Source organism: Macaca thibetana, chromosome 2 (assembly GCF_024542745.1).
Source record: "Macaca thibetana thibetana isolate TM-01 chromosome 2, ASM2454274v1, whole genome shotgun sequence".
Lineage (NCBI taxonomy): Eukaryota > Metazoa > Chordata > Mammalia > Primates > Cercopithecidae > Macaca > Macaca thibetana.
In genome coordinates, this window is record NC_065579.1 from 87,691,555 (window position 1) to 87,705,369 (window position 13,815).

The 13,815-nt window shown below is 44.8% G+C and overlaps 1 protein-coding gene across 9 annotated transcripts in view; it reads left to right on the top strand.

Annotated features, from left to right (window-relative positions):
- The window catches only part of LOC126948402 (kelch-like protein 24), a 172,850-nt gene that overhangs the window by 152,917 nt on the left and 6,118 nt on the right, over positions 1–13,815 (top strand). For 8 of the 9 annotated variants that reach the window (XM_050780153.1, XM_050780155.1, XM_050780154.1 and 5 more), the window contains 6 exons: positions 6,468–6,596; positions 7,370–7,468; positions 8,627–8,729; positions 9,606–9,679; positions 11,430–11,509; positions 12,078–12,279. In XM_050780153.1, coding sequence (XP_050636110.1) covers positions 6,468–6,596; positions 7,370–7,468; positions 8,627–8,729; positions 9,606–9,679; positions 11,430–11,509; positions 12,078–12,279 — 687 coding nt within the window. Of the gene's footprint in view, positions 1–1,418; positions 4,779–6,467; positions 6,597–7,369; positions 7,469–8,626; positions 8,730–9,605; positions 9,680–11,429; positions 11,510–12,077; positions 12,280–13,815 lie in introns of those variants that run through there. The other variant, XM_050780158.1, reaches the window with a different exon arrangement.

Consider the following 13,815-nt stretch of genomic DNA (forward strand, 5'->3'; position numbering starts at 1 on the left):
CTCCAAATCATAATTTTTAACATTAGTTATTATGTTGGCTAGTGTTAGAATGATAGGCTGGAGATCCGGTAACAGCTATGGTGTCTTTGTGCCTGCACTAGAGGGCCTCAGAAAAGTGTACCTTTTGCTTCTGAGTAACAGAGCACGCGTCCTAAGACCAGATGGGCTAGTGGAAGTGATTTGCTTCAGTTTCTCAGCTGTAAATGAGATTGATAATAATACCTACTTCATGAAGTCGAGAGGTTTAAATGGGTTAGTAATATATAATATATCTGTGCTTAGAATACTGTCTGGTGTATAGTGGCCATTATATAAACAATTGCCTCTGCCATTATCATGTGTCATCGTTTTTGTTGTTAGTCCATAATCCTTTATCTGCAATTCTAAAATCCCAAAAGCTGTGAAAACCAAAGATTTTATTTTTTTAAATTTTACTTTAAGTTCTGGGATGCATGTGCAGAACGTCCAGGTTTGTTACATAAGTGTACATGTGCCATGGTGGTTTGCTGCACCTGTCAACCCATCATGTAGGTTTTAAGCCCTGCATACGTTAGATATTTGTCCTAATGCTCTCCCTCCCCTTGCCCCGCACCCCCCGACAGGCCCCGGTATGTGATGTTCCCCTCCCTGTGTCCAACTGTTCTCATTGTTCAGTTCCCACTTACGAGTGAGAACATGTGGTATTTGGTTTTCTGTTCCTGTGTTAGTTTGCTGATGAGAATGATGGTTTCCAGCTTCATCCATATCCCTGCAAAGGACATGAACTCATTCTTTTTTATGGCTGCAAGATTATATTGTATTGTATTATATTATTATTATTGTTGTTGTTATTATTATTATTATTTTGATGGAGTCTTGCTCTGTCGCCCAGGCTGGAGTACAGTGGCATGATCTCCGCTCACTGCAATCTCTGCCTCCCGGATTCAAGCAATTCTCCTGCCTCAGCTTCTTGAGTAGCTGGGATTAAAGGCACCTGCCATCATGCCTGGCTAATTTTTGTAGAGACGGTTTTACCAGGTTGGCCAGGCTGGTCTTGAACTCCTGACCTCAGGTGATCCACCTGCCTCGGCCTCCCAAAGTGCTGGGATTACAGGCATGAGCCACCATGCCTGGCCAGAGATTTTATTTTTTATAACTAATTTTGGGGCACAATTAGACCTCCATTGACAGCATGTTTATATTATTTAATGTGAATATTTGTGTGTTTTGCCATAGAATATTGATGTGTTTGATTACATCATACTGTCTCAGCTGCCAGAAAGCTGATAATATATACGGCTTTGCTTCTCAAACTTGAATGATCAGTTTTGGTTTTGTTTTTCTACGATCTGATACAGATAGATACTTCTGTAAAATATAATTAAAATGTCGCAGCACTATCAAACTGTTAAAGTTTCTACTCTATTATCTTGTTGCAGATTGATACCAGCCAGCATACGGCTGGCACTGGTCTACCGGAAAAACTGAATATCACCGAGATACACACACACACGCACGCATGCACACACGCGTGCAGACACACCCCTTACTGCCTTTGGATAAGAGGCTGTGGATGTTGTTGTTATTACTATTATTACTTCATTCATATGTGGCTCCATACCAAGCCCCTCATGTCTTGTTTTTTGGATAGAGAACAAAAAATTAAGGCTGATTATATTTTTCTCTTGATTTCTACCTCCCTGTTAAAATCGACCAACTTCTAGTATAGGGAGTGCTTGTTCTCTACTAACTGAATGTTTTATTTGAGGCCCTGTGTTGGACACTGGAGTAGAAATTGTAGAAATAAAAGGAATTATTATAATAATGAATGCCCTTCCCTTGTCTCTTTTCTGATCATGTTTTTGGCATGTAGTAGATGAAGTCTCCCTGCTGTAAATTCTAGTTTCCTAAGATGCTGCTGCTGCTGGAACTTTCCATATCACATTTTCTTTCTTTCTTTTTTTGAGACGGAATTTTGTTCTTGTCGCCCAGGCTGGAATGCAGTGGAACAATCTTGGCTCACTGCAACCTCTGCCTTCTGAGTTCCAGCGATTGTCCTGTGTCAGCCTCTTGAGTAGCTGGGATTACAGGCATGTGCCACCACATCCCACTGATTTTTGTATTTTTAGTAGAGATGGGGTTTCACCATGTTGATCAGGCTGGTCTCGAACTCCCGACCTCAGGTGATCCACCCGCCTCGGCCTCCCAAAGTGCTAGGATTGCAGGCGTGAGCCACTGCACCCAGCCCACATTTTCATAAAAGGATCAAACTGTTTCCTACTTATAACTAGCAGTTTTTCAATTAAGTTTTTTGTGTGCATCATAAACTGCGTTAAACAAGGTCTCGTTGGGACAGAAGCTGCATGAGCAAGGGAGAGAGCACGAGAAGATTCCGTCAGAGCACACAGGGCCTGTGTGGGGTGTTGGAACTTTGACTCTGGGGGAAGCCACTGAAGGGTTTTAAGCTAAGGTGGAATATGGTCTGCCTTACCTTTTAACAGGATCATTGGTGTAGTATTGACAGTAAGCTCTGGGGCACGAGGTGGAAGCAGGGAATGGACCAGGAAGTAGATACTAAGAAAGAAAATTTAGTGATGTATTAGGGAGCTCTGGCCAGACAAGGATCTTTCCCAGAAGTGAAGGGCATGAACTGCCAGTTTCAAAAGGCACAGGGTAAAGAAATTGAAAATTTCAGAAATTACATTATCATTGAGCTTCTCAGTGGCAGTGCTAGAAGCTAGCATACTACTGCTTTTCAAAATGCAAGAACATTACTTTCAGTCTAGAATTCTCTAGTTAAGGAGCTCATTACAGAGTGAGGGTAAAACTATTTCTGACAGGCAAAGTTTGAAATGTATTTCCTGTGTACCCTCTCCAAAGACATTCCTGAAATATGGGATGGGGTTAGTCCCAGTCAGCTGTTGTAAGGTGAAAATTTTTTTTTTTTTGAGACGGAGTCGTGCTCTGTCACCCAGGCTGGAGTGCAGTGGTGCGATCTTGGCTTACTGCAAGCTCTGCCTCCCGGGTTCACACCATTCTCCTGCCTCAGCCTCCCAAGTAGCTGGGACTACAGGCACCTGCCACCATGCCCGGCTAATTTTTTGTAGTTGTAGTAGAGACAGGGTTCCACAGTGTTAGCCAGGATGGTCTTCATATCCTGACCTCATGATCTGCCTACCTTGGCCTCCGAAAGTGCTGGGATTACAGGCGTGAGCCACCACACCTGGCCGTAAGGTGAAAATATTCTAAATGGAAAAAAATGCATGACTGGCCAAGGACTGTGGCTCGCTGCCACTGCCCAGCATCACAAGAGAGGTACAGTTTCTACTGAGTGCCTGTGACTTTCATACTATGCCAAAGTAAAAAACTCCAATCAACCATTGTAAGAGAATATCTGTATAGGGAAGAAAGGGTATATAAGTGCCTTAAAGGGGGAACTTTTTATACCTTTTCTGGGCCCCATCTAGGGGCTAGATTTGACTTTGACTCTGGGGGAAGCCACTGAAGACCCCATCTAGGGGCCAGCTGCTGTGGCTTACAACTGTAATCTCAGCAGTTTGGGAGGCCAAGGCAAGCGGATCGCTTGAGCCTGGGAGTTTGAGACAAGCCTGGGCAATGCTGCAAGACCCCATCTCTTAAAAAAAAAAATTAGCTGGGTGTGGTAGTTGTGCCTGTAGTCCCAGCTACTCGGGAGGCTGAGGTGGGAGGATCACTTCACCCTAGGAGGTCGAGGTTGCAGTGAGCCATGATCACTTGCATCACTGCACTCCAGCCTGGGTGACAGCAAGACAGTGTCTCAACAAAAAAACAAAACAAAGCAAAACAAAAAAAACAAAACCAACTACCCTAATAGTAAATCAGTAGGTGAAATTAAAAATTGATGAATCAAGGCCTATAATGAATACATTCCTTTTTAAATTATTTTTGTTTTATTGTTAGAGCAGGGTCTTGCTGTGTTATCCAGGCTGGAGTGCAGGGGCGTGATCATAGCTCATTGTAGCCTCTGAACTCCTGGGTTCAGGCTGTCCTCCCACCTCAGCCTCCCAAGTGGCTGGCATTAGAGGGGCATGCCACTACACGGGACTAATTTTGTTTGGTTTTTTTTAGAGACGGGGTCTTGCTTTGTTGCCTAGGCTGGTCTCAAACTCCTGGCCTCAACCAGTCCTCCCTTCTTGGCCTCCCAAAGTGCTGGGGTTACAGGTGTAAGCCGCTGCACCTGGCCCTACACATTCTTTTACATATACTGAGATAAATATTAATAAAAAGAACCAAAAGGGATTAAAGTAGATACCAGCAGGGAACTAGATGAAAATAGGGAGGTGGAATGGGAGTTGGCTATGTTTATATAAGCCTTTTAGTACTTTTTAACTTGTCAGCTGGTCAGCATGCATAAAAATATGGAAACTTCAGATCGTTGTTAAACTCCTCAACATCATGTCTCAGGAAGTATTACTACCTGACTGATTTAACACTCTTCTATTCCAAAGAAAGATTTTGTTTATTTAAGGCCTTGTTCTAGAAAGTATTTAAGATTATTCCTTTCCTTAGCTCAGACCAGCTGCTTTCCGATGCCTTAAAGTATCTTTAGCTCCTGATGCTGGGTTTTTTTTTTTTTTTTTCCGCGACGGAGTTTCTGCTCTTATTGCCCAGGCTGGAGTGCAGTGGCGTGATCTTGGCTTACTGAAACCTCCGCCTCCCGAGTTCAAGTGGCTTTCCTGCTTCAGCCTCCCAAGTAGCTTGTTTTACAGGCGCCTGCCATCATGCCCGGCTATTTTTTTTGTATTTTTGGTAGAGACAGGGTTTCACCATGTTGGCCAGGCTGGTCTCGAACTCCTGACCTCAGGTGGTCCAGCTGCCTCGCCCTCCCAAGGTGCTGGGATTACAGGCGTGAGCCACCATGTCTGACCACTGTTTTTAAGTATTTCTTAAAACGTGTTTGTATTGTTTGTGCCTTGTATACTCCTTCACAGTAAAGGCCCTTTGTGATTTTTTAAGTGGCCCTCTGAATGCCTAGAACAGTTTTACATGGAAATGGGAATATGGAAATCACCTTTAAAATAAAATGAGAGAAAGTGATCCTTTCTAAAACCATAGAGAACATCTGATGTTTGAAAAACAAGGGCTGCACAGAGCTAGGAAATGATGAGGTGTGGTGTGTAGACAGATGGACATACTAGATACGTAGGGACAGTGGGAAGGAGATGTGCATACATTGGGACCAGATTAAAATGGACCTTGAATGCTTGAAGCTAATTTTGGAAATATGTTTTAGGCAGTCAGGAGCCAGCATAGGTTTTTAAGTAGGATAATGACAATGTTTGACATCAAAACACAGAATTTTATATCTAGAACTGTGTACAAAATCCAAAATTTTGTACACATCAGAGCTATGTGCAAAACAAATTGTCATAGAAAACAAACATGGAAGAGTACTATCTGAAAACATTAGTATTGATTATCTCTGCGGTAGGATTTTGGGTGACTTTTTATCCTTTTTACTAGCAAAAATATGTTACTTCATGGTTGTGGTACAAGGATACTTTCCATCATTATGGCCAGGCACAGTGGTTCACATCTATAATCCCATTGCTGGCCAGGTGCGGTGGCTCATGCCTGTAATCCCAGCTGAGAGGCTGAGGTGAGTGGATCACTTGAGGTTAGGAGTTCGAGACCAGCCTGGCCAACATGGTGAAACCCCGTCTCTACTAAAAATACAAAAATTAGCTGGGCGTGGTGGCACGTGCCTGTAATCCCAGCTACTCAGGAGGCCTAGGCAGGAGAATCGCTTGAACCTTGGAGATGGAGGTTGCAGTGAGCCAAGATGGCACCGTTGCACTCCAGCCTGGGCGACAGAGCGAGATCCGACTCAAAAAAAAAAAAAAATCCCAGTGCTTTGGGAAGCCGTGGTGGGAGAATCGCCCGAGGCCAGGAGTTTCAAGACCAGCCTGGGCAACAAAGCAAGACCCCATCTCTACAGAAACAAATTAAAAATTAGCTGTGTGTCATGGCATGCCTGTAGTCCCAGCTACTCTGGAAGCTGAGACAGGAGGATCGCTTGAGCCCAGGAGTTCAAGGTTACAGTGAGCTATGATCGTACCATTGCACTTTTCAACCTGGGCGACAGCCTGTCTCTAAAAATAAAAATAAATAGGGGCTGGGCACGGTGGCTCATGTCTGTAATCCTAGCACTTTGGGAGGCCAAGGCAGGAAAATCACTTGAACCTGGGAGGCAGAGGTTGCAGTAAGCCAAGATCGTGTCAGCCTGGGTGACACAGCGAGACTCCATCTCAAAAAGTAAATAAATAAACAATTATTGTCATGCCGATGTTTTATTGCGAAATCCACAGCATCCGTTGCCTCCTGCTTCTCGCTCTTTTGTTTACTGGAAGGTAACTTCCTCCATGACAAAATATGGGTGGCACAGAGGATAAGGGACTTTCCCGACGCACCTGACCTTCAACGTGGCCTTGTCTTCCAATTTGTTCTAGGACTGTTAAAGATTCACTCCAGCCAAGCCAGTCCCCAGCAGGCAGTCCTGACGATTCCCAGCCAGCTCAAACCACTCAGCGTAAACACGTCTGGAGGGGTGCAGACGATCCTGATGCCTGTGAATAAAGGTGAGTGCCTTGCCCATGGGCCTCTGTGCTGTGGCCGCTTCCACGTATCTCAGCATTTACCAGGTGGTGACTGCTCTGCCCATGTACAGCCACCCTTCAGCTATCACGGTACTCCCTGCACCTTGAATGCTAGGGCTCCAACGCCAGGACTCAAAACCCAAATGTTCGTTGGCTTCTAAATAGCTGCCCTTATCTAAAGTTGAGTTGAAGGGGGAATATTTTAAGTGTTTATAAGAATTTACATTAATTGGATTGTTGTTTTCCTTTCCTTTCTTTTTTGAAACAGAGTTTTGCTCTGTCGCCAAGGGTGGAGTGCAGTGGCAAGATCTCGGCTCACTGCAACCTCCGCCTCCTGGGTTCAAGCAGTTCTCATGCCTCAGTCTCCTGAGTAGCTGGCTAATTTTTGTATTTTTTTAGTAAAGACGGGGTTTCACCATGTTGCCCAGTCTGGTCTTGAACTCCTGACCTCAGAAGATCCACCTGCCTTGGCCGCCCAAAGTACTGGGATTACAGGCGTGAGCCACCGTGCCTGGCCTGGCTTGTTACTTTCTTAGTTTAGTGACAGGCTCCTGTTTCTACAGTTGAAGATATACCTCAGTTACCCTCATACCTAATAATCACCCACTAGTAAAAAGGGACTTTGCAATTCCTGTTGTCCTCAAGTTGTCTGTGTGCTGTTCGTCTCATGTGGGGTTATCACCTGGGAGTTAGATCACCTTCATTAAAAATAATCTCTGTATTTGTTATATCCCTCCCTCCTTTTCTCCCTTTAGTGGTTCAGTCATTTTCTACCAGCAAGCCACCTGCCATTCTGCCTGTAGCTGCCCCAACTCCAGTTGTCCCCAGCTCTGCTCCAGCGGCTGTTGCAAAAGGTACATAGGATCTCACAGAGTTCTTGTCCAGAAGTTTTGTTGTTTATCTTTTTTGTTGTCGTTCACGTTCTCTTCTGATGTCCAGAAGTTTTATGCAGGACATTACCATAATCTGAATCTTTTGAATTTTCAGCATTTGCAAATCAACCACTTGGCAAATGTGTCCTAAATACTCATATGGTAGACTTAACATTGAGGGAAACACAGAGATGTATAAAGGATCATTTCTACCCTTTAATAAATTTATAATAAGGTTGAAAAGAATTGCTGTAGACAGCAAGCAATCATTGATAAACACAAGACATGTGGCCAGGGAAATGATTGCTGAAATATTGCAGTTTGGGATGTCTGATCAGGGTTGGCAGGGGGTGTGGAGAAGGGCAAGACTTTGTATTGACCATGGATTATAACCTGGACTTTAAAAGAGTGGAGGTTTTTTAGCTGTGGGGAGTCAGGGGGTATGCCAGATTAAGGGCACAGGAGAGACAAAGACTCAGCTTCCCCCTTGGAGAAGTGGCAAGTTAGAGGGACTCATTTGGGGACTATAGTTGTGGTAAAGGAGGTTTAGGTAGGGGCCAGACTTTGGCGAGCTGGCAGTGGGAGACATTTCCGCCCACAAGAGTAGATCAGGATAGCACGGTGGATTAGAGCAACACGCTGACATTGATAACATCAGTGTCCAAGCACAGGCGATCTGATTTTTGCTTTCTGCCTTGTGTCTCAGAACGCTAAGATAATGCCGCAAGTTGATAAACTAGCTGGAGAGATGATATTGGAAAGGTCACAATATTAGAACTTTAGAACAAACCAGCATTGTACTTCAATGTAGCATTGTTAAATCACATGTGTGGGGAGGGGGTGAGGGATCTTACACAGCAGTATGGGTGGCCCTTTAAGAAATATCTGAGGAGCCATTTTATTGCCCCCGCCCTGTCATGAGGCTGGAGTTGTCCCCCCTGAGACCCAGGCTAACAGTTCTTCCCTTGTCTGATGACCCTGGGATGATAGGAGCCATCTCAGTCCCCTGGCTGTGTCCCCACAACAGCTGGAGTGGCAGTTTCCTTGCTGAGCTTCACTGCAGGAGCTTTGTTTGTGCCTGCACATGTCCTTCCACTGCTAACCCCTAACAGCTGCCTCTTTGTTGCTCTTGCCTTGTAGTGAAGACTGAACCAGAAACACCTGGGCCGAGCTGCCTCTCTCAGGAGGGTCAGACAGCAGTGAAAACAGAAGAAAGTTCTGAGCTGGGAAACTATGTCATTAAGTAATTCTTCCAATCTTTCCTAAAGGAATTCCGCTTTGGGTGTTTGTCACACCTGTGACAGCTGAGTATGTGCAGAGTTGTGTGTGTAGCTCTAAGCCCTTGATGGGAGGAACTGTCTGTGCCTGTGTAGTGGACAAGTGATGCACAGCTGAGGGTCATCATTTTATACAGTGGTGTGACTGGAGGTGGCACTTGATTTGTAGCCTTAGAAGCCTCAGATGGGATTAGACCTCCCTTCAGTTGAGGTTGCCAACGTGGGCTTTCTCTGCTGAGCCCCTGGGCGCAAAATTTCTCCTGTTGCCATCACTCAGGTGTATACGTGCTTTGTGACTGGGTGTCCACACGCCTGCCTAATCTTAGCTGCCTCTTCATGGGCTATACACACTCTTTGCTTCTTCTAAAATGCTTTCTGAGGTTTCGTAATTTCTAAATCAGGAAGCCACTTCTGACCAGCTACTTTTAAGTATCTCAAACCGCTGGGGACAATAGAAACTTAGCCCTTTAATATGGTAGATGGAGGCGTGAACTGTAATAACCCTAAGATGGGCATACAGAATTTTTCTCCCCTAGTAGCAGTCACATTGCAAAAAGATTATATTGCTATTTAATTTTAAGGTGTAGATTAACTGTCTGTAATACGCGCATAATCTTCCATTCCTGGGATCTTATTTAGTCTTGACATTTTCTTTTTAAGCATAGAACACCTTTCCTTTACAAAGAAGGTAATCTATGGAAGGAAAGACATGTTAATATGATGTTTTTACATTATAATTCCCTCAGAATGGAATATATCCATTAAGTATATGGCATATATATGGCTATAGAAACTGCTACATGTATTTAATTTATTGCCTTATTTTTTTTTATCCCTCTCAGGATAGACCATTTAGAGACTATCCAGCAACTCTTAACAGCAGTAGTAAAGAAGATTCCATTAATCACTGCAAAAAGTAAGACAATTACACTGAATATAGGGGTGCATTTTTTAAAGCCGTGAATTTAAGGTATTGAGTCAACTGAAATCACTTGGGTTTGTAAATTAATATTGATAATGGCAGTTACCTTATAAGGTTTCAGCTAGAGATACAGCTCATTTGCAAGGGTTTTAGAATTCATATGCAGTTAGTTTTTTATTCTTTTTACTGTGTTGTTCTTTAGAAGGAATGTTTTACATTTTTCATATGTAAATCATAAATTGTTTTGTATGCAGTTAAAACTCTGTATTAGCATTTGGCGTTTATGAGTGAGGAAAGCATTTAGTGTTTGCCTGCAGTGTACCAGGTCCTGTGCAGGCTGGGTACGTTCACTGTCTCATATAATCCCAGCCTCCTGTGTGGTAGCTGGTGTCATCTGCATTTACAGATGAGGAAACTGAGGATAAACAGGGTTGAATAACTTGCTTGAGATCACAGAGCCATGGGTGGTGAAACAGGATACAAACCTGGTTCTGTTTGACTCTAAGACCATTCATCTTTCCTCTGAAACTCAGTATTGCACACTGTAGAAATGCACAGTTTTTAAGACCTCCCAAAGTGGTGTGCTGTGTCACTCCCATCGTTAGCTAGATTGAGTAAATTGCTGCTCAGCCCCAGTTGTTTTGATAGAATCAATAACCCTTGCTGAGGGGCCAGCAGCCTGCGGACACAGGAGCATGCTCATGGGCAAGACCACTATGCACACTCAGAGGGAAGCCAGGGGCAGCCTCCACACCACTCAGATTTGTAGGGCTTTGAACACGTACGCCAGGTACAGACCACCTACTTATTTTTTCCAACTGTAATAGCAAAGCGGTAGTCTCTCTTTCTAAGGTAAAGTTTGGGGGATCATTTTGATGTATCTCAGAATAAACTTTTGATGACAGTTTCCCAGCCTGACAGAAGAAATTCAAACAAAAAAATCTCTCTCATATATACGTGTTTGTGTGTGTGTATGTGTATATGTGTATATATATACACGTATATACACACACACATATATACACACACACATACATACACACACACACACACACACACACAGAGTTTTCTCTCTCCTTAAAAATACAGAATACAAGAGCCGGAAGGTAGTTCAGATACTATCTTCCCAGCTTTCTCAATTTATAGATAAGAAAACCAAGCTGGTTGCAGTGGCTCACGCCTGTAATCCCAGCACTTTGAGAGGTTGAGGTGGGCAGATCACCTGAGGTCAGGACTTCGAGACCTGCCTGGTCAACATGGTGAAACCCCATCTCTACTAAAAATACAAAAATTAGCCAGTCATGGTGGTGCATGCCTGTAGTCCCAGCTACTCGGGAGGCTGAGGCATGAGAATCGCTTGAAACCGGGAGGCAGAGGTTGCAGTGAGCTGAGATTTGTGGGCAACAAAGTGAGACACCATCTACCATGGCCACCTTGTGAGTTAATGGCAGGTCCAGGGCTCCTAGTGGAGCGCCAGTCCCACAGACTTCAATAGCCTGTGGCAGTGATTACCTTCTCCACCAAAGAAGCCAAGTTCCCAAGAAGGTGTGTTGCTTTGAGTACACACGACAGGACGCCTTCTCTTCTGAGGAGACGCCCTCCTGTGTTAGGCTGCATCTTGCCCAGTAAGCAACATACATGCAATAAAGAGGTCTGAAGAAGTGACTGGCTTGCCTCCAGCAAATGATATGTGATTGGAATCGTAAGAGCTTTACTCAGGATTTGCTGGGTATGTGCATTCTAGGTGAAGATGCCAGCTGCTTTTCTGCAAAGTCTGTGGAGCAGTACTATGGCTGGAACATTGGAAAAAGGAGAGCCGCTGAGGTAACCCACGTCTGCCTGTTCATTCTGGCTGCCTGCAGAAACCTTTTCTTAGGGAACAGAGATACAGATTGCAGCATATTTTGTTGAAATATTTGATGCAGAAGATTTTCTTCAGTTAAAGAAGTCTCATTTTTCAAAGACCTGTATCCAGCCAACTTTCAGGCCTGCCTTCTTTTCCTTCACTGGTAGAAACATCCCTCACAGTTTCTAACTCTTTTTCTGAGTTTCAGAATTTTAAATGAACTTGCGTATTGAGTCCTTACAATGAGAAGGTGCTGTGGTCGGTTTAGGGAAAGTTGGGGTAGGAGGGAAGTGGGAGGTCCTAGGTTGAGACCAGGTAAAAATCTTTAAGGGCCAAACCTAGGAGTTGCTGTTTTAATTATAAGCATTAGGGAGCCGGTAGAAGTTCTCCTTTTTTTAAGTGGGGAGTAACACAATCAGGTGTTTTTTCTTAAAAAAAAAAAAATTCTAACAGGTTAAGTTAGGATGGTGATTTATGATTGCATGATAACGTAGTTGTGTTAAGTGGAAGGATTTGATTATGGTTCCAAAAAAAAATTTTTTTAAGTGGCAAAGAGCAATGACAATGCGAAAAGTCTTACAAGAAATCCTGGAGAAGAATCCGAGATTTCACCACCTGACTCCCCTCAAAACCAAGCACATTGCTCACTGGTGCCGCTGTCATGGCTACACCCCACCAGACCCTGAGAGCCTGAGGAATGACGGGGACTCCATCGAAGATGTGCTGACCCAGATCGACAGCGAGCCTGGTAAGCCTTCAGTGGCACGGCCCAGAGCGCCTGGAAGCCTAGGGGCATTCGCTTAGAGGTGAGGATTTGGAAGAGGTGCTGTAGAGAACAAGAGCATTTCCTACCTCCTGCCATGTCCTCCCTGGGACCATGCAGTCCCCGTGGAGTTGTTGGTACCCAGGTATCTCAAGTGTTGTGCCCCAGCCACAAACGTTCCAGCCCTTGCCATGCAGCAGGCTCACACTGTTCACTCCGGAGTCCCTGCTCGGCATCATTTCTTCTTTGAAGACTCCTGATCCATCTCCTTTCCTGCAGATCGAAGCAGCTTCCCCATCTTTTGTGACCTTAAGGACCCCCCAATGCCCCAGACAAGTCTGTGCTCCTTCTGTGAAGATGAGGCCTGTGTCTCATCTGTTACTTTATCTCCAAACCCAGCTTGGAGGCCGCCACCCAGTGTGGGAGGCACTTGTGAAAACTAGTAATGTTGCAGGTGAAATGAATTGTTTTATGATTTAAAAAAAAAAAAAAAAAAAAACAGACTACTGGGCCAGGCGCGGTGGCTCACGCCTGTAATCCCAGCACTTTGGGAGGCTGGGGCGGGCGGATCACGAGGTCAGGAGTTCAAGACCATCCTGGCTAACACAGTGAAACCCCGTCTCTACTAAAAATACGAAAAATTAGCCGGACGTGGTGGCTGCCCGCCTGTGGTCCCAGCTACTCGGGAGGCTGAGGCAGGAAAATTGCTTGAACCAGGGAGGCAGAGGTTGCAGTGAGCTGAGATTGCACCACTGTACTCCAGCCTGGGCTACAGAGCAAGACTCTGTCTCAAAAAAAAAAAAAAACAGCAACAACAAAAACAGACCACTGCTGCAGGGCCATGGGATGTAGGACCAAAGGATTAAAGATATGTAGGGAGAAGAAGCATTTTGAGTTTCACCTCCAAGAATAAGAAGGGTTGGGCCGGGCATAGTGGCTTATGCTTGTAATCCCAGCACTTTGAGAAGTCAAGATTGCTTAAGCCTCCAGGAGTTTGAGACCAGCCAAGGCAACATAGCAGGACCTTGTCCGTACAAAAAATACAAAAATTAGCCGGGTGTGGTAACTCGCCTGTAGTCCCGGCTACTTGGGTGACTAAGATGAGAGGGATCACTTGAGCCCGGGTTGAGGCTGCGGTGAGCCATGAGCACGCCACTGCACTCCAGCCTGGGCAACAGAGCCAGACCCTGTCTCAATAAAATAAAAAGAAAGGTTGTTCTCTGCCCCCAGCCCCATTTATGTAGGAAAACAGAAGCTCTGCCTCCCTGTCCAAGGAAACTTGGAGCACAGAGGTGGGGTTCCTTTAAGACTTAGGGCCAGGCTCAGTGGCCTCCCACTTTGGGAGGCTGAGGCAGGAGGACTGTTTGAGCCCAGGAGTTCAAGACTAGCCTGGACAACACGGTGAAACTTTGTCTCTACAAAAAATGCAAAAATTAGCTGGGCATGGTGGTGCACGCCTGTAGTCCCAGCTACTTGGGAAGCTGAGGCGGGAGGATTGTTTGAGTCCAAGAGGCTGAGGCT